General features: G+C 50.1%; 2 protein-coding genes across 7 annotated transcripts in view; one reads left to right on the top strand and one right to left on the bottom strand.

The window, feature by feature from the left end:
* Positions 1-21,337, top strand: part of TRPC4AP (transient receptor potential cation channel subfamily C member 4 associated protein) — a 68,964-nt gene extending 47,627 nt beyond the window's left edge. The window contains exons 9-19 of one of the 2 annotated variants that reach the window (XM_060616296.3): positions 5,242-5,384; positions 10,032-10,163; positions 11,834-11,892; positions 14,160-14,261; positions 15,389-15,472; positions 16,529-16,619; positions 17,659-17,799; positions 18,378-18,486; positions 19,097-19,209; positions 20,039-20,245; positions 20,427-21,337. In XM_060616296.3, coding sequence (XP_060472279.3) covers positions 5,242-5,384; positions 10,032-10,163; positions 11,834-11,892; positions 14,160-14,261; positions 15,389-15,472; positions 16,529-16,619; positions 17,659-17,799; positions 18,378-18,486; positions 19,097-19,209; positions 20,039-20,245; positions 20,427-20,564 — 1,319 coding nt within the window. In that variant the 3' untranslated portion in view covers positions 20,565-21,337. Of the gene's footprint in view, positions 1-5,217; positions 5,385-10,031; positions 10,164-11,833; positions 11,893-14,159; positions 14,262-15,388; positions 15,473-16,528; positions 16,620-17,658; positions 17,800-18,377; positions 18,487-19,096; positions 19,210-20,038; positions 20,246-20,426 lie in introns of both variants that reach the window. The other variant, XM_060616287.3, reaches the window with a different exon arrangement.
* Positions 21,304-24,816, bottom strand: part of MYH7B (myosin heavy chain 7B) — a 42,174-nt gene continuing 38,661 nt past the window's right edge. For all 5 annotated transcript variants that reach the window (XM_060616246.3, XM_060616240.3, XM_060616271.3 and 2 more), the window contains 10 exons: positions 24,361-24,710; positions 24,150-24,274; positions 23,932-24,047; positions 23,053-23,449; positions 22,853-22,978; positions 22,577-22,747; positions 22,381-22,485; positions 22,192-22,287; positions 21,602-21,739; positions 21,304-21,510 (listed from right to left, as the gene is read on the bottom strand). In XM_060616246.3, coding sequence (XP_060472229.1) covers positions 21,499-21,510; positions 21,602-21,739; positions 22,192-22,287; positions 22,381-22,485; positions 22,577-22,747; positions 22,853-22,978; positions 23,053-23,449; positions 23,932-24,047; positions 24,150-24,274; positions 24,361-24,710 — 1,636 coding nt within the window. In that variant the 3' untranslated portion in view covers positions 21,304-21,498. The remainder of the gene's footprint in view (positions 21,511-21,601; positions 21,740-22,191; positions 22,288-22,380; positions 22,486-22,576; positions 22,748-22,852; positions 22,979-23,052; positions 23,450-23,931; positions 24,048-24,149; positions 24,275-24,360; positions 24,711-24,816) is intronic.

Raw genomic sequence — 24,816 nt, 5'->3', positions numbered from 1 at the left:
TAAATAACCAATGGTTCAGAGACAGAATCACAAAGAAAATTAAAAGATATTTTGAGGGACACCCGAGTGGCTCAGTCAGTTAAGCATCCGACTTCAGCTCAGGTAACAATCTCACAGTTCGTGGGTTTGAGCCCCGTGTTGGGCTCTGTGCTGACAGCTCAGAACCTGGAGCCTGCTTCAAATTCTGTGTTTCTCTCTCTCTCTCTCTCTCTCTCTCTCTCTCTGCCACTTCCCTGCTCGCTCTCTCTCTCTCTCAAAAATAAATAAACATTAAAAAAAAATTCAAAGATATTTTGAGACGAATGAAAATGACACAACATACTGGCCTTAAGGAATGCAGCTAAAGCATGCTAAGGGAGAAATGTGTAGCTATAAATCCCTACATTAAAAAAAAACAAAAAAACACAAAAACTCAAAAAATTCCCCAATCGGTAACCTAATTTTTTTCCTTAAGTCATTGAAAAAGGAAGAGGCAAGCTATATTCTCAAAGCAAGCAGATGGAAAGAAAGAAAAGGATTGGAATAGAAATTAATGAAATAGAGAATTGAAAAATAATAGAGAAAATCTACAAAACCAGAAGTTGGTTTTTTGAAAAGGTTAACAAAATTAACAAACCTTTAGCTTCACTGATCAAGGGGGAAAAAAAAAGACAATATTCAAACTTCTAAAACCAGGAATGAAAGAGGGTACGTGACAACATGTACAAAGATAAAAATGACTCTAAGGAAATACTGTACACAACTGTATGCCAACAGATTAGACAGCCTAGATGACATGGACAGATGATAAGAAAGACAAAAACTCCTGTAGCTGACTCGAGCAATAGAAAATCTGAACAGACCTATGAAAGTAAAGAGATCGAATTAATAACAAAAACTACCCCCTCTCCCCCCGCAAAGAAGCCCTGGCCTCTTAAATAAGAAGCCATTTAAATAAGAATTAACACCAGTATGTCACAGACTTCCACAAAATAGAGGAGGAAGAAACACTTCCCAACATATGAGTCCTAATTAACCTGATACCCAAACCAGAGACACTACAAGGAAATTACAGACCAATATCTCTCATGAATATAAATGTAAAAGTCCTCAAGAAAATACTAGCAAACCAAATTTAGCAACATACAAGAATTATACACCTGGCCAAGTAAGTATATATGTGACTAGGTAGGATTAATGCATAGTTGATTCAGTATATGAAAATCAATTGATGTATACACCGTATCAGTAGAAGAAAGAACAAAAACTTACACGATCATTTCAGTAGATGCAGAAAAGCATCAGACAAAATCCAACACCCCTTCATGATAAAAACACTCAAACTGGGAAGAGGAAGGAGCAGTCCCAACCAATTAAAGGGCATCTTAAACCCCCAGCCAGCATACTTCATGCCCACAGACTGAAAGCTGCTCCCCCACTAAGATCAGGCACAGGCACAAGACAAGGACCCCTGCCTTTGCTGCTTCGACTCAACATTGCTTTGGGGGTTCTAGGTGAGAAAGAGAAATAGAAGGCATTCAGATTAGGAGGAAGTTAAGCTGTCTCTCTTCACAGATTTTATATATAGAAAAACCAAGGAATCCAGTAAAAACAAAAACCCACTAAACTAATAAGTGGGTTCAACAGTGTTTCAGATTATAAGGTTTGTATAGAAATACAGTAGCAATGACCAAACCAAAATTAAGAAATTTCATTTACAAGAGCATCAAGAAGAGTGCAATACTTAGGGATAAACTTAACAAAGAAATGCAAAACTCCTACTCTGAAAATTATAAAACATTTTTATTATTATGAAAGAGGACCTAAATATAAAGCTATCTCGTGTTCATGGACCGGAAGACTCAGTATGATTAAGGTAGCAGTACTCCACGTGTCGAGCTCTGTGTCTGTCAAAATCTCAACTGGCTTCATTGCAGAAATGGATTAGCTACAAACCATGTATCTAATGAGGGACTTGAATCTAGAATTTGTAAAGAACTCATACAGGTCAGTGATAAAAAGACAACACATTTTGAAATGTGGGCTGAGGATTTGAATACCCATTTCTCCAAAGCAGAGATACAGATAGCCAATAAATACATGAAAAGATGCTCAACATCATTACCATCAGGGAAATGCAAATCCAGACCACAATTAGATACTACTTCATACCTGTTAGGATGTTTATCATCAAAAAGACATGATAGCAAGTGTTGGCAAGGATGTGGAGAAATCAGAAATCAGAACCCTCATTCTCTGTTGGGGACTATGTAAAATGGTGCAGTCGCTTTGGAAAACAGTCTGGCACTTTTCACAGTTCCTCAAAAGGCTAAACAGGGTTACCATATGACCCAGAAATTCTAGTCCTACTTATATATCCAGGGGAAATGAAAACATGTTTACGTAAAAACTTATACATGAATATTTACAGCTGCAGATTTATAATAGCCAAAATATGGAAATAACCCAAATGTCCATCAGCTGATAAGTGGATAACAGAATGTGATATATTCATATAGCAGAATATTATTCGGCAGTGTAAAAGATGAAATACTGATACATGCTACAACCTGAATGAATCTTGAAAACATTGTGCAGAGTAGAAGAAGCCAGGCACAAAAGGTCACATATTTTATGATTCCATTTATATGAAGGCAATTCCTTTGAAACAAAGTACTTTAGTGGATACCTAGAGATGAGGGGTTTGGTGGCAAATGAGAATAAGACTTCTTTTTGGGATGATGAAAATGTTCTAAAATCAGTTATGATGGCTGCACAACTGTGAATATGTTAAAAACCACTGGATTATACACTTCAAGTGGGTGAATTGTATGCTGAATTATAGCTCAAAGCTGTTTTAGGAAAAAAAAAGAGTATGCCCCAGAGTGCAGTGTAGACCTATGGAGGGTGGTGACCCCTTGAATCAGTTTTATGCAGCTGAAGAGATTGGAGGGAAGCAGAAACCTCTCAAACTAGTTTGCCCATCCTTATCCTTGGGAATTAATCTTGTTGCTGAGCTCTGGCCATTGGTTTAAGAACTGCCTTTCTTGAAAATACCCCAGAGACTTTCTTGTCAAGCCCGTGAAAACCAGGCACCAAAGATCGGCAGTGCCCGGGGAAGCATCTGAGCTGCCTGTGTTTCTCTTTCTCCACAGACGTTTATTACTGAGGAGGGCTTGTTTGCCATTCGCTGTGCCTGTCCTTCCCTTAAGCATCCTGTCCCGCAGTGGCTCTCAAGCCCCCTCAGCACAGAGCCAGACATGGGGCTCGAACTCACAAACCACGAGATCATGACCTAAACTGAAGTTGGGACACTTAACCAGTTGAGCCACCCAGGCACCCCAATAAATAAACGTTTTTAAAAATTTAATTGAAAAAAAAACCTTGCAGATTAAAAAGAAAAAAAACTAGTAGCAAGCAAGCATTAGCAGAAAAACTCATTTTCTTTTTATTTAACATATACTTACATGTTACTTATTCATGTGCCAGGCATTGTTTTCAGCACTTTGAATATATTAAATCCTTTGATTTTTGCAATGTTGGTAAGAGATAGGTACTGTTGCTGTTACCCCAGTTTTATAGGTGAGGATGGCTACTGAAGCATAGTGACATCTACCAGCTTACCCAAGGCCACCCAACTGGTGAACAGTAGTAGAGCTGGGTCAGATGTGACAGGCTAGCTCGGGGGCTGTGCTCTTAACATCTGTGCCATGCTGCCTTTCAGTCTTGCTTCACTCAACAACCCGTCATCTCCCAGGGCTGTGATTTTATATTAGTGACATGACATGGCTGTAAAAACATAGTTCCATGCCAGTAGGGCAGAATAACTTGGGTTCTTATACATTGGTATCCCCTTGTAGAAGTCACCAGACTTTTGCATGCACCTTACCCAAATATTACTTGATAACCACTGTTCTATCCCATATAGTTTTTCTGGCCCTTTGCAAAAGGTCTCTAGGGCAGCAGTTCCAGTGGGAGCTTGGAAGGACCTTAGCAGTTACTCATTCATCTTTTCACGTTAAACATGAGAAAAGTTGAGGGGAAGTAATCCCTAAGGCCTCTTGACCCTGACCAGTACTCTTTTAAAATAACAGGGACCTAAGAGGAAGGCTCCCCAAGAACCAGGTGCTGGGCCTTTCTTGTGTTCTCATTGACTCCAAATAGCCACCCAGCCGTCCACAGTAGCATTGCTGTTACTTCCCTTCTATGAGGCAGTCTGAGGCCTAGTGTGGAGGTAACTTGACCAGTGTTACACGGCCAGCAAGTTATAATCCCAGAGCCCTCAGCCTTCAGCACTTTGTTCTAGCACCTTCCCATGAGTATTCTTCATTGTAACCTGCATGATTCATTGAGACGTTCTTGTTAACTGGGTAGTAGAATACATGTGATGGTTTACCTGCAGCCCAAAATATGATAGCTGGCATATACCATGTCCCAGAAATATTACTTAGCTGCTGCCATTGTTACTAACAATGAAACTGGGTAAAATGGAAGTCTGCTAGTAGACACTGTGTTCATCTGTATCATTAACAGCAGTTGTGGTGCCCAGTCTGCCTTGGAAAGCTGAACCTTAGAAAACTTTAGATGGTTCTTTGCAAAACAGGAGAAAAGAAATCTCGGAAAAGAATCCCTCTCAGTCTTTCGGCAGTGCTTCCTTGTAGAATCTAGGTAGAGGTACCAAATACTTAGAGTCATTTGTGACCTGAAGAGAGTTTGGCACAATTCGTTGCTAGCTCACTGGGCACTTGGGTGGGGGATATTTTCTGATGATGACGGGAGAAAAGAATATCAGGAAGAGATGGATCTTGTTGTTGCATTGGCTGTGTCAGAGCATTTTCACTGTGTTAAAGTCAGTGAGATAGAATGCAACTGCAGAGTCGATTTGGTTTTTTATTGAGTATAATTGATATACAACATATTATTTTCAGGTGTACACCATGATGATTTGATACTCGTACATAGTGCAGAATAATCGCTACAGTAAGTCTAGCTCACATCTGTCACCATACATACAGAATTTCTTTTCTTATGATATGCAGAGTCAGTTTTTCTGTTTTTAAGCTTGCCTGGCCCCTGTGGGCACAGAGGGGGTTTTGTGGCTTTCAAAGTCTCTGTCATGGGCTCAGGGGCCAGTCTAATGGCTCTATTACCTCAAGTCTGTCCAGAGCTGGTTTGAGGAGCAGAAACATGTTTCCTTACAAGCAGTGTTTCAACCCTCTCTCCTGGTGGCTGTCTCAGCCTCCATTGTGTTCCCTCCTCCAGGGGCTTCTGAGGAGAATGGCCTGCCTCACACTTCCACCAGGACCCAGCTGCCTCAGTCAATGAAGATCATGCATGAGATCATGTACAAACTGGAAGTACTCTATGTTCTCTGCGTGCTTCTGATGGGGCGTCAGCGAAACCAGGTGGGCCCCCCCCCCCCCCCCCCCCACGTCTCAGAACACGTCCCGGGCACTTGTGGGGCATCGAGTACTCCATTAGGCTGTCACTCCAGCCCAGCAAAGTGTAGGGGTTGTTCTCCTCTCTGTTTACATATCAGGAAGCCAGTCTCATTCCAGAGTCCATAGTCTTTCTACCATACCTTGCTGTGGTAGCATTTCTGGGCAGAGCATTGGTGCCCAGGGCATAGCTGGTTGCTTGGCCATGTTACCTGACCTTGTTAATATGAAGAAGAAAGGGTTTTTGTGACAGGACGACTGCCCTGTAGATGCACTAGAAGAGTTGCCAGTCCGATGGGGGCTCAGGGTGGGGGGCCAGAGCTGGGAGCTGTATCAGTTACAGAAACTAGGCAGCTATTGGGGCTCCGCATGTGCTGGGGTTGAAGGAGCAAGGGCCTATAACCTACAGGGGGAGAAAGAGAACTCTGGAAGTAGCATTCCTCTTCGGGATAGATGAGAACTAGTCCTCTCCTGCTGACTAATCATTGCCCTGTGGATGAAAAAAAAGTGGGCAGTTGGCGGGGGGCACTCAACAGTCCTTAAGCTCCTTTTTGAGTCAAGACCCTGGACCGTCATAGCAGCTCCGTGCGAGATAGGTGAAGTTATCCCCATCTTACGAGTGAGGAGCAGTTTTGGATAACGTAGCCAGGGAGAAGACTCACTGCAAAGATGACATCCAGCATAGCAATGTCATGAAGAAAGTGAGAGGGCCATGCACGCTGATCCATGAGGCAGCCTACCAGGTAGAGGGAGCGAGTCCTGAGGTGGGAACATGCCCAGTGGGTTGGTAGAATAGTAGGGAAGCAGGGGCATGGACTGGAATGAGCAGTGAGGGGAGGGATGAGGATCCCATGTGGGTTTCACAGGCCATTTTAAGGACGTGGGTGTTTACTCTGAGTGACTGGGAAGCCACCCCTCTGGCAGCCTTGTGAAAGAGATGATAGAAGCCAGGACTAAGCATATTGGTGGAGGGGAGTGGCAAGAAGTGCTTACAGTCTGGATATATTCTGAAGGTAGAACAGGTAGAATTTGCTGATAGTTTGGATGTGGGCATGAGAGAGGGATTAAGGGTGACTTCTTTGACAACTTCTAAGGTTTTTGGCCCAAGCAGGTGGGAGGATGGATTGGCCATTTATTGAGATGGTTAAGACTGTGGGTTAGGAGTTAGGGGAGAGGAGCGGAGGCGTAGAGAGAAGGGCAGGGAATTCAGTTTGAACAAGTTAGGTTTGAGGTGTCTCTCAGAATCGGCACCCGGATTACCTGCACCTGGAGTTAGGGCAGAGGTCAGGCCCGGGGCTAGAACCATGGAGGTTGTCAGCATGCAGTTGGTATTTAAAACCAGGACCCTGGATGAAGCCCCACCCTGACCTCCACGGCATTGAAGCTCCTTACTCCAATATGGAATACATTTGTTACGAAATTATTATGTCTCTGTGCCCTACATATGTTCAGTGCTTTTATCTTTTTTCACGGTTATTCACATTTGAATTTTGGGGTATTTGGTAAGTTATAAAAAAAAGTGGTGACCACCTCTCCCCTCGCTTGATACTTGAGGAAATCAGGGTACAAAAAGGGCTGTGCTCTCAGGTTCCAGGCATCAGTAGAGCCATCTACTTTCTGTCCCTCATGACCGTTCCCTGCTCCCTGAGCAGCCTTCCTGTTCCCAAGTCTTTATGAATCAGTCATTGGTTTCTCTGGTTAACCTGTATGATTACTGCTGCTGCTGCCTTGGAGGGACCACAGGCTGGCCTCAGGATGCTGCCCACCTGAGAACCAATGTTCTGCTGGCATGTCCTCAGGAGCACGGTCAGCATTGACTGCGTTCTGCCATATGCCGGCGCTGTGGGGACATGGATCCACAGGCCTCATCGAGGCTGGGACAGCAAGGAAAAGGGATTCCCCGGCCAGGCCTCCCAGAAGGTTCCTCCTTAGAGTGGCCTTTTTGTTGTACATTCTGACCAAGTTCTCTGACCAGTCTTGGTTAAATTGAAGTCACTCTCCCCAGATGTCCTAAGTTCCATTTCTCCAGTGCTCATGTAAACAATCAATACAGCACTTCCTGTAAAGTCAGGCCCTGCATTTGGGCCACATTACCTCATTGAATCCTTTCAGCATCTTCACTAGCTCTCATTTTCCATCAGGGGACTCAGGTTCAAAGAACATTGTCCAGAGTCACAGCTTTGTCCAGTTTTGGCCTCCTGAGATAAATGCACACCCGGGCACCTGTGTGGCTCAGTCGGTTAAGCATCTGACTTTGCCTCATGTCATGATCTCACTCTTTGTGGGGTTGAGCCCCGTGTTGGGCTCTATGCTGACGACTCGGAGCCCGGAGCCTACTTTGGATTCTGTCTCCCTCTCTGCCCCTCCCGCGCTCTGTCTCTCTCTCAAAAATAAACATTTTTTAAAAAATTTAAGTAAATGCACACCTGTGGTAGGCCTGAACGACAGGCTTTAGGATCAGAACCCTTGAGTTAGGCCGACATTTCCACCACTGCCTTGGCCATCTGTCCTGCTAAACTTCCCCTTCCCCTTGTAGAATGGGAATCAGTAAGCACTGATCCTGCGCTTAGGACTTCACATGCATTTTCTAGCTTTGTCCTTATAAGAGCCCTGAGAAGAAGTAGTAATAACTTTGTTTTAGGTAAATATATATATATATACATATTTTTTGATAGGTAAATAATTCACATAGTTCTTTATTAAAATGTGTAAATAAGCGGGGCACCTGGGTGGCTCATTAAGCGTCCGACTTCGGCTCAGGTCATGAACTCGTGGTTTGTGAGTTCAACCCCTGCATCAGGCTCTGTGCTGACAGCTTGGAGCCTGCTTCAGATTCTATGTCTCCTTCTCTCTCTGCCCCTTCCCTGCTCATGCTCTCTCTGTCTCTCAAAAGTAAATAAATGTTAAAAAAAAAAAAAAAAAGTGTAAACAAGCATGAATGAAGCCTTTCTCTCCTCTGATCCTGGATATTCTGGTTCTTCCATGAAGCATCTAATTTTACCAGTTATTCATGTATCCTTCTAGAGACATTTTATGCTTATAAAAGCAAATATATTCCTCTCATTTTTTTTTTAACACAGTGATTAATATAGCATGTACATATTTGCTTTTTTGATATTGTATCTTGGTAAATGTTTAATTCACTATGTGTGAAAGACCTCAATCTTTTTTCTGGTACCTTATACCCCACTGAATGGATATGCCAAGGTTTACACAACTAATACCCACTGACGGGAAGTATAGATTCTATCTATTTTTTTGGTATTGCAAATAGTGCTGCTGTTCTTTAGTGAGTAACTTTATACATATGTCATTTAGTATATGGATCTGAGAATAAATTCCTGAAAGTAGAATTGCTGGTCAAAGGGAATATGCATTTGTAGATTTTAGAGATCTCCCCGAAATGACCTTCTTCTGCAGGCAGTTCGGCAAATGCCCTCTCACCACTAGTGAGTGAGCGTGCCTGAGGCCCAGCTCTCCAGCACAGTATTATTAAGCTTTGTTCTCTGCTAACCTGAGAAAGCGAAAAATTCATTGTGATTTGAATTTCTTTTAGCATTATAAGTGAGGCTGAATACTTTCATATCTTGAAGAATGTCTTGTATTTTCCTGTCTGTAACCTTTGCCCGCTTTTTCTGTAAGGTTGGTCTTTTTGTTTAAGAGATTTGTAGGATTCCTTACAGAGGAAACTAGCTTTTTGCCTATGATGTGAGATTGCCACTATGTTCTCCATTTTCCTATTTGACTTCACGACTTTGCTTATTGTGAATTTTGCCACAGAGAATTTTTAAAGGTTTATATGATTGAATTGAACGGTCTTCTCTTTTGGCTTCTAGGTATACTTAATATTTTAGAAAATCTTTCTCGTATGGTCGTTTACAAAAATCTTTGCAGGGGCACCTGGGTGGCTCAGTCAGTTGAGCGTCCGACTTCGGCTCAGGTCATGATCTCGCAGTTTGTGCGTTCGAGCCCCGCGTCGGGCTCTGTGCTGACCGCTCAGAGCCTGGAGCCTGCTTCGGATTCTGTGTCTCCTCCTCTCTCTGCCCCTCCCATGCTCATGCTCTGTCTCACTCTGTCTCTCAATAATAAATAAACGTTTAAAAAAAATTTAAAAAAAAATCTTTGCATAGGTTTTTCTAGGATACTTAGGGTTTACATCTTTTAAATATGTTTATCTTGTCTCTAGTTGAAATCTATTCCTACTCTGAAGCATGAGGGGTATTTATACTTTAATGATATGAGTAGGAAACAAACTAAGAACAAACAAATTAAGAAATTTGATTAAGGTTATTAAGTTCGTATGTGTTGGAGCTGCTTGTCAAACCCAGGACTCCCTGAATCCAAAACTTGTGTTCTTAAAAGAGGACCCACCATACAGTGTGACTCCAGGAGTATTGTGGGGATCTGTGAGTAGAGTGCAAAAGTGTGTCTGTGCATAGTGGGAGTGTGGAGAGGGGTGGCTAAGTGAGGTATTTCCTTTAAACCTCCACAGTCCCTACTGACTGTTGCTTTCTTCATCCTCAAAGATTGTTTAGAACGTGCCGAGCAGGAGATTTTGATGGATCTTCACAGCACGTTTGTTGTAATGCTTTTTTGCCTTCCTACCCCATCCAGGTTCACAGAATGATCGCAGAGTTCAAGCTGATCCCCGGGCTCAATAATTTGTTCGACAAGCTGATTTGGAGGAAGCACTCAGCATCTGCCCTTGTCCTCCATGGTCACAACCAGAACTGTGACTGTAGCCCGGTGAGCTGGGGAACGTGGCAACATATGGGCTTTATTTGCCAGGAGTACTTGTTTCCAGGACTGCTGTTGACCCTTTGAAATCTCATTTTTTGAAAGAGTAGAAATAAAGTCCTAGTCTATATGATCCCTTAAGTGGAAGCTGCCTTGAGAAAGGGTCTGACCCCACCCCTCCACCTGTGCAGAAGTCCCTTCTGAGGCCCTCTGTCAGCTTCCTCGTGCACACCTCTAGGACAGGGCGCTCCCTTTCCTCCAGAAAGCCTCTCTATTACCTAGTGGCAGGCTTCCCCTTGTTCTGTATGCAGCCCCACACTGTTGCACATCTACTGGTGGTAGGTTTTGCCCTCTGAGAGCATGCACCACAATGGTCTGTGGCCAGAAAGGGCTTTAGGGTGCTTTCTTTTTTAAAGGAGTCAGAGGCTCACCTCTACCTGGTCTCTCTTATGGTGCACTGGAGAGAGCACTGAACTGGGAGTCAGGAGGCCTCTATGCCGCTCAGTTTGCTGGGAGAGCTTGAACGAGTCGCTGAATCTCTGAGCCTGTTTTTTGCAGGAGGAGGGTCACACTCCCTTTGCCCACTGTCCTTGTGGGCCACGTGGAGGCTTGATCACCAGCATCAGGAGGACAGTGCTCTGGGACTTTGAAGTGCCACACACGGCCATCAGTGCCATAGGCTCTCCCTGGTCTCTGTGCCATGTTCTGGGGACTTCCCACAGTGCCTGACCTTCCAGCTTACTGTTCTTCTCTGGCCTTGTCCAATTTGCCTCTCAGCCCATCATCCGAATTTTTAATTTCAAGTTGAATGTATTCTGCATTTTGAGACATCTGGTTCTTTGTCAAAAACGACTTGGTCTTTATTTTGTTAATGTTCATTACTTGTAACATACTTTTTTTACGGTCTTGGATTGCTCATGGGATGCTAATACTTGCATTTGAATCTTCATATTCCCCTCAGGGTGGAATGTGACCTCGTGTTCTGGAATGTAGCCTTGCCTCTGGAAGTATTTCTTCAGAACACTTGCTTTTGTCTGCCAGGTTCTTTATGAGTAAGTGCCACAGGGCAAGTTTTCATGTTGAGTGCCAGATTTCTCTTCGGGGGGCTCCCCTTCACCACCAGTAGCACCCGGGCAGAAACAGGCATCTTTGCCAGCTCCCTGGGCTGATAAGTGGGGTTTTTCTCACCCTTGTTTCACCAAGTGTACATGCTTACCAGGCTTTACATGGGCACGGGGTTCTGTCTAGTCCCTGAAGGGCATTAAACCCAAGCCCTGGCATGAGTAAATGTCATTCCCACTTCTCCATCCCACCCAGAGCTGCTGACCATCTGCTCTTGTGCTCACTGCTCTGAACGCAGTCCTTTCTTCATTTCTGATTCCTATGGATTTTCCTTTCTTATGAAGTTAGCCTCACGTTTAAAAGAATTTTAGTTATTTTTTATTCAACATGTAGGTGGAAGCGGGGGATAGCAGGAAGGGTCCGCAGCAGCTTAATCTCTTATTGGCCAGTTGTGGAAGTCAGCGAAGAGTTTCTGACTATAGAAAAGTCCTCATTGTGCGTGAGGACAGAGGCTCAGAGAAGCAAAGCGACACATCCAGGCTCTCACCAGAATGTTTTATTTTCATTGGGAACGTTGTGGTGATGGTTTTAACATCAAGGATGCATATGTGTTTTAGGACATCACCTTGAAGATACAGTTCTTGAGGCTTCTCCAGAGTTTCAGCGACCACCACGAGTAAGTATGAGCTGTCCTTGGAAGGCCAGTTGTTGCAAGGGCTTCTCCCCTGTCTCAGACCTCAGCTCCGGAGGACCTGGCAGCTGTGAGGGCAGCTGTCACATGGTTACCACGTGTGGCTGCACTTTGACAATACTGTAATAAGAGCTGCCATTCATGCGGCCCTTCCTTTGTGCCAGGCCCTGTGCCAATCTTCCCCTGAGCCCTCACTGCCACCTCAGGAAGGGAGTACAGAGTTGCTGGCTCCTTGTTACCCTTGGAGTCAATACATCCCTCAACTGTCTGTCCCTCCGAACCAGGAATGGACAGCTTGGCCCTTCACAGGGACCTCAGGTGGGCAAAGTGGGCTGAGTATTTGCTTATTGAACAGGTGGAATATTCTTCACCTGCACAAGGAGATGTACCCTCTCCCATTTTTTTGAAGCCGTATTCTGCCCTCTCATTTTTCATTTTTCTACCTTCAGTGGAGAATTCACAAGAGAGTGATTCTCTGCTCTAAGGAAAACAGTGCCGGGGGAGGGATGAATAGCAGCTGACCCCTTGACCTTGGCACTGGGGAGACATTATGGCGAGGGTAAGGGGTGGGATGGAAGGACTTTCGTGAGCTGGAACACACAGGCAGTTACTGCTTAGCTCTTGCCTACTGCTGGTATACAGGAAACTGGGCCCGCTGTTACATAGCTTCTGAGTTTTTTTCCCCCAAGGGAAGCTAGAAATTAAGATTTATGTGGAAGGTCCTGGTTTTAAACATTGACTTAAATTCTTTTGAAACATTGTGTAAGCTACCAGAAAGTGCCTGAGGACAAATGTGGCCAAGGGCCTCCACTTGGCTACTTTTGTCTGGATCATGTTGATCATCCTCTTTCAGAGGCTCTTTGTCTGAAGGACTTAAGCTCCAGAAAGTATGTGAACACTCTAAAAAATGGCACCAGTATGTTCTGAATGTGTACTTTTTTTCTGAGGAAGTGGGTCCCTAACTTTCATCAGACTCTTATTAAATCTGAGCACTTGTATGTGTTAGGCACTGTTAGGCTCTGGGGAGACAGCGATGAGTGAAATTAGCCGTGACCCCTGGTCTCGTGAAGGGTACGATCCTGGAAGGGAGGAGGGACATTAATCAGAGTCACACCACCCGGTGCACAGTGACGGATGGAGGTGGTATTCAGAGGGAGGGAGCATGCTTCTGTAAGAGAACATTTGATAGGGGCCCTGAACTGGCCAGAGGGTAGTCGGGAGCTCTTCCCTGCAGAAGCAACTTGTCAGCTGAAACCTGAAGGGTCGGTAGTGGTAAATTGGGTGAAAAGGAAGAGTGAGGGTCTGTTCCGGAAGTAATGGTGTGTGCAGAATCTCCTGCAGGGTGGAGCACCGTGTGTTCAAGAAGGCCAGTGTGGTGAACGATGTAAAGAAGAGGGGCTTGGCCCATAGGCTGTGAAAGTGGTTGGTGGCTCAGCCACAGGACCTTGTCAGTCAAATTCTTGGGCTTAGATTTTATATAGTCTAAAGCTTGTGAAATTGTGGGGGTGTTTTTGACAGTAGAGTAACCTGGTCAGAGTCCCATTTTCTAAAGATCTCCCTGGGTGCTGTGTGTTGAATCAGTTCCTGGGGGAGACCATTTAGGAAGCTGCTTCTGTCCACGTGGCTTGGGTGATGCCAGGCCTAAAGATGAAGGGCGCAGGAGGGAGTGTCTCAGCTGCCTCAGGCCCCTGTGGGAATGCCAGAATAGAGCCAGGTTTGAGAAGCAAAATGCTGAGTTTGATTTGGACATCACCAAGTTGGATGTGCCTTTGAGAAAGCAAAAGGAAATGTTCAGTGGTGGGGCGCCTGGGTAGCTCAGTCCGACTTCAGCTCAGGTCATGATCTTGAGGTTTGTGAGTTCGAGCCCCATATCAGGCTCTCCGCTGATATGCAGAGCCTGCCTGGGATCCTCTTTCTCCCTCTCTCTCTACCCATCCCCCACTTGTGTGCAGGCATGCTTGTTCGCACTCTCTCTCTTTCTCAAAGAGACATTAAAAAAAAAAAAATGTTCAGTGGCAAACAAAAGGCCTGGAAATGCTGAGGGAATGGGCCTTGTTAGTGACTGTGGCAGGCAAAGGGGCAGGGGCGGGAGCCAGGGAGACTCCCTTCGCCTGTGCCCTTCTGCCACCTCAGGAGCAAGTGATGGCAGGGGAGGGCACCTGGAAGATTCTCTGGCTCTCACCACAGGAACTGGGCAAGAAGGGAACTAGCCTGGTGCCTGTCCTTTACCCCTTCCAATCCATTTGTTGCAGGAACAAGTACCTGCTGCTCAATAACCAGGAGCTGAACGAACTCAGTGCCATCTCTCTCAAGGCCAACATCCCTGAGGTGGAAGCCGTCCTCAACACTGACAGGTGGGTGGCATGCAGCTCTGGCCCACAGCCTGCCCTGGCTGCCTGCGTGCCCCCGGGTTCACAGATGAGTGCCCACAGGTCTGGTACTTATCCTTTCTCTTTCACATGTAGCTCCGATGTCCTGAGGGCTCCTGGGTGTCATGCACTGTCCTCATGTCCCCTGCATTACCTCACTGGGGCCACACAGCAGCCATGGGAGGGAGGTGCCATCATCATCTCCACTTTACAGAGTGGGGAGCAGGGGTTTGGAGAGGTCATCTGCCAAAAGTCACATGTGTTCTGCCCACTCCTTTGTCACTCACCTTTGCTGACATGCTTCTTGCCCTGTGATAAGTCCCATTAGCTGGATTATGCTCGTGCCACCTTCTGACCAGCAGGGAGGTCACAGGTTCCTGAGGGTCAGGGCAGGGAGGACTATAGCCAGCAACAGAAGTCATAATTCCCAGGCTCTATTTTTTTTTTTTTTTAAAGCAAGAGAAATCTGTTCAAATAAAATCGTGCATAGTCCATAATGTCTGGAGGGGATAAAAGTAGAGCTGTTCTATTTGAAGAGGGAGTTTAAGGGCTCAGAATCCCTGCCTGCTTGGCCATCTGTTCCCCATGATGCAGCCCAAGTCATTTCCTCATCGAACATCTTGCTTCCTAGACCAGCAAGCTGAGGCCCAGAGGCACAGGGACTTGTCCAAAGCCAGCGGAGCTGAACGTGGGGGCCAGGGTACTCCCTCTCTCACCCTGTTGGCACAGACTTTGCCCCATCTGGTAGACTCTGTCCTGGCATTTCAAACTCGCTTTGGTGTAAACAGCCCTCCAGCGGTTCTGAGCACTGACTCTGGGTTTTTCTGGCCTCTGATCACTTGCCAGTGAGTCTGGGAAGGGAAAGCTGGCCTGAGATGTGGTGTGGGTACACTTGGCTCTTCAGTTCTAAGACTGCAGGAGTCCTTGGAGTCCTCTGGACACAGATGGAACTGGGGGGCATTCTGCAGGTTTGGAAATGTCCCAGGTTTTTTCACCCACCTAAACCAGCAGGGAGATCCAACCCCAGGGCCCCAAGATAGCAGCCCCTTGGCCAAGTGGAACTTGGCCCTGTCAGCCTCACGTCTGCCACTGATGTACCTGTTTTGTTTCAGGAGTTTGGTGTGTGATGGGAAGAGGGGCTTATTAACTCGTCTGCTGCAGGTCATGAAGAAGGAGCCAGCCGAATCATCATTCAGGTAGGTCTGGGGACAGGCACCTGCCACTCCTGAAGGGTCCAGGAGCCAAGCATTTCTCTCGAGTGGTTAGAAATACCTCATGTGACTACCAGCTTCTGCTGTGGATATCCGACTAGTCTGGGGGGGAGGGGGTCTGACTCCACAGGTGTGCATGAGCTTCTGCTGCATCCCAGCAGTATATTTTAGGGACTAACCAAGCATTCACCAAGCACCTACTCTGTGCTGGCGCTGGACAGATGGTAGGAAATAGCTGCAGCCCCTGCCCGTGGAGTTCCCTGGGTTGTGGGAAACAGGCGTGTAAAGAAACCTGTTGGAGTGCAGTGTGGAAAGAAATAGAGCCAGGACCTGCCCCAGGGGCTTGGGAACAAAGGAAAGCTCCTTATCCAGCTGGGGGCTGAGGGGGGGTGGGTGTGGACAGGGAGGGCTCCCCAGAGCTCCTCTGGCTCACCTAAGATGAGTTGTGAAGGCTGTGGACAGAAGTAGAGGGTAAGGGAGGCATTGGTCAGGGCTGGGTGTGATCTACCAATAGGTTCGTGCCCACATGTGCCCCCTGTCAACTCAGCCTGCCTTGTCCAGTCTTCCCCTCATTGATCCCAGCTCTACCCCCCACCCTCAGGGCCACTTCTTCTCTACGACAGCCCATCAGAAGTGAGCTCAGTGGCCCATCTGTACAGATCTGTCAGGTTCCCTCATGCACTCTCAGCACCACTTTCCATTGTCCTTCTATTCTTCTGAAGGGGCAAAGCTAGAGTGTATTTTCGTATGTGACTTACTGTAGCCAGCCCTCTAATCCTGGATCCATCTTCTTTGAGACACAGCTTCTTCCAGACAGAACCAAATAGACGACAGTTCCCCACTGAGCTGTCAGCTCCATGAGGATAAGGACTATTGCTATGTCCCCAGTGCCTAGTATGAGGCCTGACGCCTAGTAGATGTTCAGTGAATGTCGAATAAAGCAAGACAGCAAACATCTCCCAGCCCCCTTGGTGAATGGAATATGGGCCAGAAGAGGGCAGCCTTAGCCACCTGGGCCAGGGGTCAACATTTGGGTCGCAGGTTTTGGCAAGCCCGGGCTGTGGAGAGTTTCCTCCGAGGGACCACCTCCTATGCAGACCAGATGTTCCTGCTGAAGCGAGGCCTTCTGGAGGTAATAGCCTGGAGGAGCCAGGGTGTTGGGTGTCCCGTTCTCCCCCTAGCCCCATGCATTGCTCTCCTTCGTGAGACTTAGACAGCTGGTCAGGAGCAGACCAAATCTCTATTTTGAAATGCCAGTGCAGTTGTCCTGGGACTTCCCCTGAGTTTCCAAGTGTGGGTTCCTTAGGTGCTTAACAGATGATTGAGGGATCTGGGGGGTGGCCATGGAAGAGTGTAAGAGTCTGTAGTTACCCAGCAAGGCCTTTTGACCCTGAGGATATTTTGCTGTTGACCAAAAGTCAATTCTCCTTTATTGTAAAGTGGTCTGCAGAAAAAGCAAAATTTACAAGAGGCAGGGAACAAAGTGGCCAGAGATATCATTGGTTTAAAAAAAAAAAGGATACAAACAAGAAACTGACCCATGAATTGTTGTAAAATCCATAAGGAATTGATCTAAATCAGCATAACTTCAGGAAAATGCAAATGAAAAATGGAAACAGTTTAACTGTTGTAGAAAACTCTATTGTAAGAGTTAAACTGGCTTTTGTTCCTGATGAAAATTCATCGATTTTGGTATAAACTTTCTTATTCATAAATATAAAGACAAACCATGGGGTCAAAATGTGTCCTGTGCCCTTAAATCCTGTGCTTCATTTACTTGAATGGCCTCAGTGCTCAGGCAGTGGCCATTGTTACTTCTGGAGACGGCTCCCCTCGCCTGCCGGCTGGAGAGCCCTGGGCAAGCAAGAGGTCATGACTGCACACCTCAACCCACCCCCAGCCTCCTGGTGGTGTGTGTAATGCCTGGCCCTGCCCTTGGAGTGCCCAGCATCCTCAGATGAGAATCTAGACAGGGAAATGAGTTCCATCAACTGACGTGGATGCTTAACTCAAAGCAAATGTCATGTGGTCTGAGCTATGTGCCAGGCCCTGGTGGGAGGCAGACAGTGGGCAGCTTGGTTGAGCACAGCCTGGGGGCGGCAGCCACATCTGCTTCTCGGCCCCAGGGCTCAGCCACCTTCCTGCCTTCATCCTGTCCTCTCCCACCCCAGCACATCCTGTACTGCATCGTGGACAGCGAGTGCAAGTCGAGGGATGTGCTCCAGAGTTACTTTGACCTTCTGGGGGAATTGATGAAGTTCAATGTTGATGCATTCAAGAGATTTAATAAATATATCAACACTGATGCAAAGGTAAGACTAACCCGGGCTCCATGGGGTTTGCTGCATCATTCAGAAGTTATCTTGGAGCCCCGGTCCTTCCCAGTCTTTGGGTGCTGGTTTGAAATTGGAGAATACTGGGGAGTCAGTGGGCCGGCTTCAGCGAATGGCCATTCACCTCTGCACTGTGCTGGTTCTTTGCTGGACCCTGGGTATACAGGGGTGACCGTCTCAGCTACTTGTGGGCAGGGGTGAGGGTGGGAGCAGGTGGGCTGTGAAAATGGCTCTGATGCAAGTGGGTGACACAATGAGCCCCAGAAGGGCAGGATCGGGCCCAGTGTGTGAGCCTCACGGGGTGTGTTTGATAGAAACCCAGTGCAAACTAGTTGAAGTGAACATGAGGGGAGTCCAGCGCCCATCATCAGTGTAGAAAACACTGGGCTTGCCGTCAGCCCTGGCTCGAGCTCCTGTTGGGGGGCTGGCCACCTGGCTCGTCTGGGCCTCAGTCTTATGAGACACAGCTGGGCCTGGATGGATGGGGGCCCTGTGCGGCCAGTGGCCACCTTCAGTGGGAGCTACCACCACCCGCCTGAGCTGGGCCTCTGCTGCAGTTCCAGGTGTTCCTGAAGCAGATCAACAGCTCTCTGGTGGACTCCAACATGCTGGTGCGCTGCGTCACGCTGTCACTGGACCGGTTCGAAAATCAGGTGGACATGAAAGGTAAGGAAAAGCCACGGTGCCAGGGTGAATCGGCCCAGTGTGGCCACAGTGGTGTCAGACACCCAGCATCTAGCAAGGAGACAAAACGGCCAGAAGTAGCTGCGCCAAATGCCCACGTGGCTGGGGTCCAGGTTATGGCTCTCTGGGAGATTTTCTTGGCGCTTTGACTTTTCTCTATCGTCCGTGCTTCCTTTAATGAACATGTAGATTTTAATAAAAGTAAAGAAACTGTCGTGCAAATGGAATGCAGAAAACTGAACACCCTTCCTCTCTTGCCTGGAATCGCCTGGGAATAGAGGGATCGAGACGGTGAAGCCTGAGGGAGGGAGGCCTCAGAGAGGAGGACCCCGCAAGGGACTGAGGGAAAGGTGGTGGTAAACTCCTGGGGGGGGTGTAATGAGAATGCAGACTCAGCCTGGGTGGCAGCACAGCTGGACATTTGTTCCTGCTGCATCCAGCCTTTCCTGTGTTGCTTTCATGGCAGGGGCTCCCATCTCCAAAGTCAGGACCCCAGTGGGGCCTGGCTACAAGCCTGAGGGGCAGGTCCCTGGGCCTGAGCCACAGACCAACTTCCGAGCCTGCTGTCATACCTCTGCCCCTCTGTCCCCAGTTGCTGAGGTCCTGTCCGAGTGCCGCCTGCTTGCCTACATATCCCAGGTGCCCACACAGATGTCCTTCCTCTTCCGCCTCATCAACATCATCCACGTGCAGACACTGACCCAGGTGAGAGGTCCTGCAGATATGCAGGAGGGGAAGGGAGATTGGAAATAGTTTCCCTCATCCCAGAGCCCAGGGGTTGATCTGTCCCATCTTTGCCCTAGACATGTGTCTTGATCCATCTGTTGGTTCCTAGGAAACCCCGCCAGCTATTCTGAGGACTTTTTCCAATGAGGGACCGGTGTGCCATTTTACAGATGGGGCCTGAGGAGGGAAGAGGTCTCTGAAGTCACAGATGGGTCAGGATTGGCATGGAGTTCTTGACTCCCTGTTCAGTGCTCTCCGAGCTCCTGCTGTGCAGGCTTTGGGATTGGACTTGATGTGACTTCCCACTCCCTCACTAAGTAACTGCAGCTTCCCCTTCCCTAAGCTTCACACTATTTTCTAAAATGGGGTTAATGCTCAACCCCTCAGAGGTGGTTCTTTGTTCCTTCAGTTAGCACACATTTACCGAGGCAGGGCACTGGGCTGGGGCTGCACAGTGAACCAGCCCGAGACCCTTCCAGCTCGGTGCTGAGCAGAAGTTAGAAAGTGAGGTAGCTGCACCTAATGCGGGCACCCTGCCCCACCCTTGGGATGGAAGCTCCGGGAACCAGAGCTCCCAAGAAGAAGTGATGCCTGAACTGATTCTGGAGGAGGAGTGGACTCTAGACCACTGACGATGACCCCCCCCCCCCACCCCCACCCGCCATGCCCTATCCTCTCAGGGTTGTGCAGGGGCAGCTCAGTGCGTGGCATGAGACACCCTCCTCCCTGCCCAGTGGCACCCCAGATCCACCAGGGGCCACTGGGGCTACCTGCATGCACCTAACATGGCACGCCTGGCGCCTCGCAGGAGAACGTCAGCTGCCTCAATACCAGCCTGGTGATCCTGATGCTGGCCCGGCGGAAAGAGCGGCTGCCCCTGTACCTGCGGCTGCTGCAGCGAATGGAACACAGCAAGAAGTACCCCGGCTTCCTACTCAACAACTTCCACAACCTGCTGCGCTTCTGGCAGCAGCATTACCTGCACAAGGACAAGGACAGCACCTGCCTGGAGAATGTGAGTGCCCCCCCGCCCCACCCCAACCTCCCAGTGGATAGGCCATGGGCCGTCTTGAGGGTGTGGTCTCTGCCTGGGCTGTGTGGTAGCTCTCTGTCGCCTTGCCAGCCCTCCCCACGGGGTGCCTGGTTCGGCCTGGGTCCTCCAGGCGTCCTAGCCTAGCCCCTCTCTCTTTGCCCAGAGCTCCTGCATCAGCTTCTCATACTGGAAAGAGACCGTGTCCATCCTGTTGAACCCAGACCGCCAGTCACCCTCTGCCCTCGTCAGCTACATTGAGGAGCCCTACATGGACATAGACAGGGACTTCACCGAGGAGTGACCTTGGGCCAGGCCTCGGGAGGCTGCCGGGCCAGGGCCAGTGTGGGTGAGCGTGGGTACGTGTGCCACACACCCTGCCTGGTCACTCCCCTTCCCTGCCTCCCCGATAACTCTGTCTGCCCCAGGTCTTCAGGTACAAGCTTATGGGGAGGGAGCATCTAGAAGCCCTTGGGTCTGAGGGCCCCAGGTCACTGGGGAACCTCAGTTCCCTCAAGACCCCCATGATAAGGACAGGGATACTATGCCCACCCTTCCTTCAGAACCCTGGGGCCCCAGCCCACCCAGAGAGAGGTAAAGGAACTTTAAAAAATAGCTCTGTCTGAGCTCTTGCCCTGTCTCTTGGCTGTCAGTCCCGGGGTGGGGAGGGAGATACGGGCACCCTCCTCCAATCTGTGAGCCAAGCTTGCTCTGGCCTTTGGACCCAGGCAAAGGCTTCTGAGCCCCCGCGGGCAGGGGTGGGGGCTACCAGAGGACGCTGCCTTCCCCCACCCTTGCCTATCTATCCCTCCCTTGTTTTCCTTTAGCGACTCTGGTTCTGTTTGCTCACTGGCCGCTGTGTTCATCCCAGGGGGTTTCCCTAGAAGTAGGGACCCTTTTCTTCCATCCCTTGGGGCACCGGGTGGCTGTGCCCTGCCCCAAGGCAGCGTCTCCTGCCTGAGCCCACACACACAGGAGCCTGGCTAGGAGCACACCCTTGGCCCCTCCTTGTGTTGCCAATTTATTAACAACAAATAAACCAATTAAATGGAGACTATTAAAGAACTTTATTTTAAATGACTGTTGTGGACCTGACTTTTGTCCAGGGACTGTGTGTTCCTTTGCTCTCCTGAACCTCAAAAAAGGAGAAGGCAAGTAGCTGGAGCCGCAGACATGGCATTTATTCAGGGTGCAGCAGGAGACGACACACAGCAGGCATCGTCTTCAGAGCTCAGGGGTCACTCCTTGTGCTATGGGGACAGGAGTAGCTGAGTGAGCTTCACCCTCCCATCCTCCCTCCCCCATGCAGAGGGCAAGGGGTGCCCCATGGCAGTCTCTCACCTTGGGTCCCAGGGCATCTCGGGTCCGTGCCCGCAGCTTGTTAGCCTGGGTTTCTGCCATGTCTGCCCGTTCCTCCGCATCATCCAACTCATGCTGGGCCTTGCGGTACTTGGCCAGGTTAGTACTGGCCTGCTGTTCCTGGGGACACAAAGGGCCTTCCTGGTCACCCTTTGTAACTGAGATAGGTAGTCAGTCTGGTCCCGTCCCATTCCCCAGAGGGGCCTGGCTTCCGGTCAACTGCTCCTCTACCTTCTCTATCACCAGTGCCCCTGGCAGGAAGAAGGGGAGGTAAGGCAGTCCTTCCAGAGGCACGCAGAAGGGAAAGCACATGGGGTCCCTTCAGGGACAGCTGGGTCCTGTCTCTAGCTAAAGCTGGTAGGAAATGATCGCTCTTCCCACTGGGACAGTGGGGTCACTGAGCTAGATCACTGCCCTTTCAGGGCAGCTTGCCTGCACACAAAGCCAACATGGGCAATACAGGGCCGAGAGAGGGAGTGGACTGCTCACTGTCATCATCTCTGGCTGAGGAGCCTGGAACTGGCGCTGAAGTTGTTCCCAAGTTCCAGCTGCCCAGACCCCAGTGCACTCACCGCCTCCTCACACTGGCGTTTGTAGCTCTTGACCTTGCTCTGCAGCTTGTCCACCAGGTCCTGCATGCGAGCCAGGTTCTTCCTGTCCTCCTCAGCCTGGGCAGGCAAAGGCGATTTAGATCTTGCCCAGACTGGGCCAGTTCCGGCCACCCCACCCCCACCCGCCTCGTGGCGGACCTAGTCACACACCTGGTACACGAGCTCCTTGACCCGGCGCTCGTGCTTCCGCACCCCTTTGAGGGCCTCAGCGTGCTTCTTCTGCTCCGCGTCGAGCTCAGCCTCCAGCTCCCGCACCTGCGAGTAGCCAGGGATGGGCCTGCTGCCCAGAGCCCATCCTCAGGCTGCCCCCTCGTCCCCTGCCCCGGCCTGGGAGGGCCGCACGCACCTTGGCCTCCAGCTTCTGCACCTGCTTCTTCCCGCCGCGGAGGGCAGCTTGCTCAGCCTCCTCAAGCCGGGCCTGCAGCTCCCGCACTGTCTGCTCCAGCGTCTTCTTCATCCGTTCCAGGTGTGCGCTCGTGTCCTGCTCCTTCTTCAGCTCCTCGGCCATCATGGCCGCCTGTTAGTGGATGGGGTGGGGTGGGGTGGGGGGGAGCCTGGTCAGGAGGGGAAAGTCCCTTTGGTCTCAGCTCCAGGCGCCCCCATGGCCACAGCCCAGCCTCACATCGGTGATGGCCTTTTTGGCCTTCTCCTCGGCTTCCCGCCTCTCCTGGGCAGCCTCCTCCACCTCGCCACTCAGCTGGGTCAGGTCCACCTCTAGCTTCTTCTTCTGGTTCAGGAGGCCCGTGTTCTGTGGGGATGCGGAGTCTCAGAGCCGGCCGGCAGGCCCACGCCGCCAGCATCCCCGCGCCCTCCCGGCCCCACCTGCGAGTGCAGGAGGTTAAGGCGCTCAGTAGCCTCCAGCAGCTCCTGTTCCGCCAGGCGTCGGCTGCGTTCGCCCTGCTCCAGCGCGGCCCGCAGCTCTTCCAGCTCTGTGGCCAGCAGCACGGCCCGCCGCTCCAGGGCCTGGGCCTGCTCCCGGAGCTCGGCCACCAGCCGCTGTTCCTCGTCCCGCCCGGCCTGCTCCTCCTTGAGCTGGGCCTGCAGGAGCCGTGTGGCTGCCTGCGCCTCCATGGCCTGGCGGGTGGCGTGGCCCAGCTGCAGCTCCAGGTCGTTGAGGTCACCTTCCATCTTCTTCTTGAGCCGCAGTGCCTCGTTGCGGGCCCGAGTCTCCGCATCTAGGGAGGCCTGCAGGGACTCCACTGCCCGCTGGTGGTTGCGCCTGTGGGGAGGAGGGAGGAGAGTGGGGGTTGTGGCCTAGGAGAAAGGGGTGGGCACAGGCACTAGACCTGCTCTTACGCCAAGGAATGCTGTAGACGTGAACCCATTGTGGGAATAAGCGACTTGTCCTTCCCTGATCTCTAGCCCCTTGGGACTGCCTGTCACCCTCAGAACAAGTTCACGGACAAGAGTGAGGCTCCACAGCAGACAGACATGTCTGAACCCTGGCTCTTGCCTGCACTGTATAACCCTGAACACGTCCTTTAGCCTCCAAAGTTGGCCTCTAGACTGGGGCCAACAGTCCTGACCTTGAGAGAGGCCCAGGGGAGGGGCAAACAAGGTGCCTGTGCACACAGAGGGGCCCAGCCCACACTGCCTGCCTGCTTTTCTCCTGCCCTCGGTGGGGACAGGAGGGGTGTTAGCCTCAAGAGGAGGAGTGGATCCTGGGGTGGCAGAGGACAGGATTGGCTCTGGCCGCCCTACCTCAAGTTAGTGCACTCCTCATCCTTCTCGGCCACTTTCCGGTCCACCTCAGCCTTGACCTGGGAGAGCTCCAGCTGGATCCTCAGAGTCTTGGTCTCCTCCAGCTCCAGGGCTCCCTGGAGCATGGGCATGGGGGCTGTGAGCGTGCATTGCAGGAGAGGGGAGGCCAGGGAAGCAGCAGGTCAGTGCCCGCCCTGCCCCTGTGGCCAGTCCCTGACCTCAGCCTCCTCCAGTGCGGCCTGAAGCTCACTCTTCTCCCCTTCCAGAGCCTTTTTGGCTTTCTCCAGCTCCTGGATGCTCTTCCCGCTGAGGCTGACCTGGTCTGTGAGGTCACTGATTTCCTCTGCAGAATGAACAGGGCACCTCATTCACCCCTGATCCCAGGTGGCCCGAGCAGGGCACCCTCAGTAACCCCACAGCAGATCATACCCTGCAGGTTCTTATTCTCCCGCTTGAGCGTCTCCAGAGCCTCGAGCGCCTCCTCGTGGCTGTGGCGCAGCCGGAAGAGCTCAGTGCCCAGGCCACGGGCCTCCCTCTGGGCAGCCTCCAGCTCACGCTGTGTCTCCTCCTCCTGCCGCCGCCGTTCCTCCAGCGCCCGCTCCAAGTGCCGCTGCTTCTTGTCCAGTGCTGCAGCCGCCGAGGTGGCCCGCTCCAGCTCCAGGGTCACGTCCTCTGACTCCGTCTGCAGTCGTAGCTTGGCCTTCTCCAGCGATGAGCACTTGGCATGAGCAGCCTCCACTCCCTCCTCTGCCTCCTGCAGCCGCAGTGCCAGCTTCTTTCTAGGCCAAGGGAGCGGATAGTATGGACCGCATAGTCAGGGGAATCTGGCAGTAAGGTCCCCGTATTCCCCCCTCACCCCCTGAAAGCTCAGAGGCTCAGGCATCA

This window comes from Panthera onca, chromosome A3 (genome assembly GCF_046562875.1).
Source record: "Panthera onca isolate mPanOnc1 chromosome A3, mPanOnc1 haplotype 2, whole genome shotgun sequence".
Classification (NCBI taxonomy): domain Eukaryota; kingdom Metazoa; phylum Chordata; class Mammalia; order Carnivora; family Felidae; genus Panthera; species Panthera onca.
This window is presented reverse-complemented; position numbering and strand designations above follow the sequence as displayed.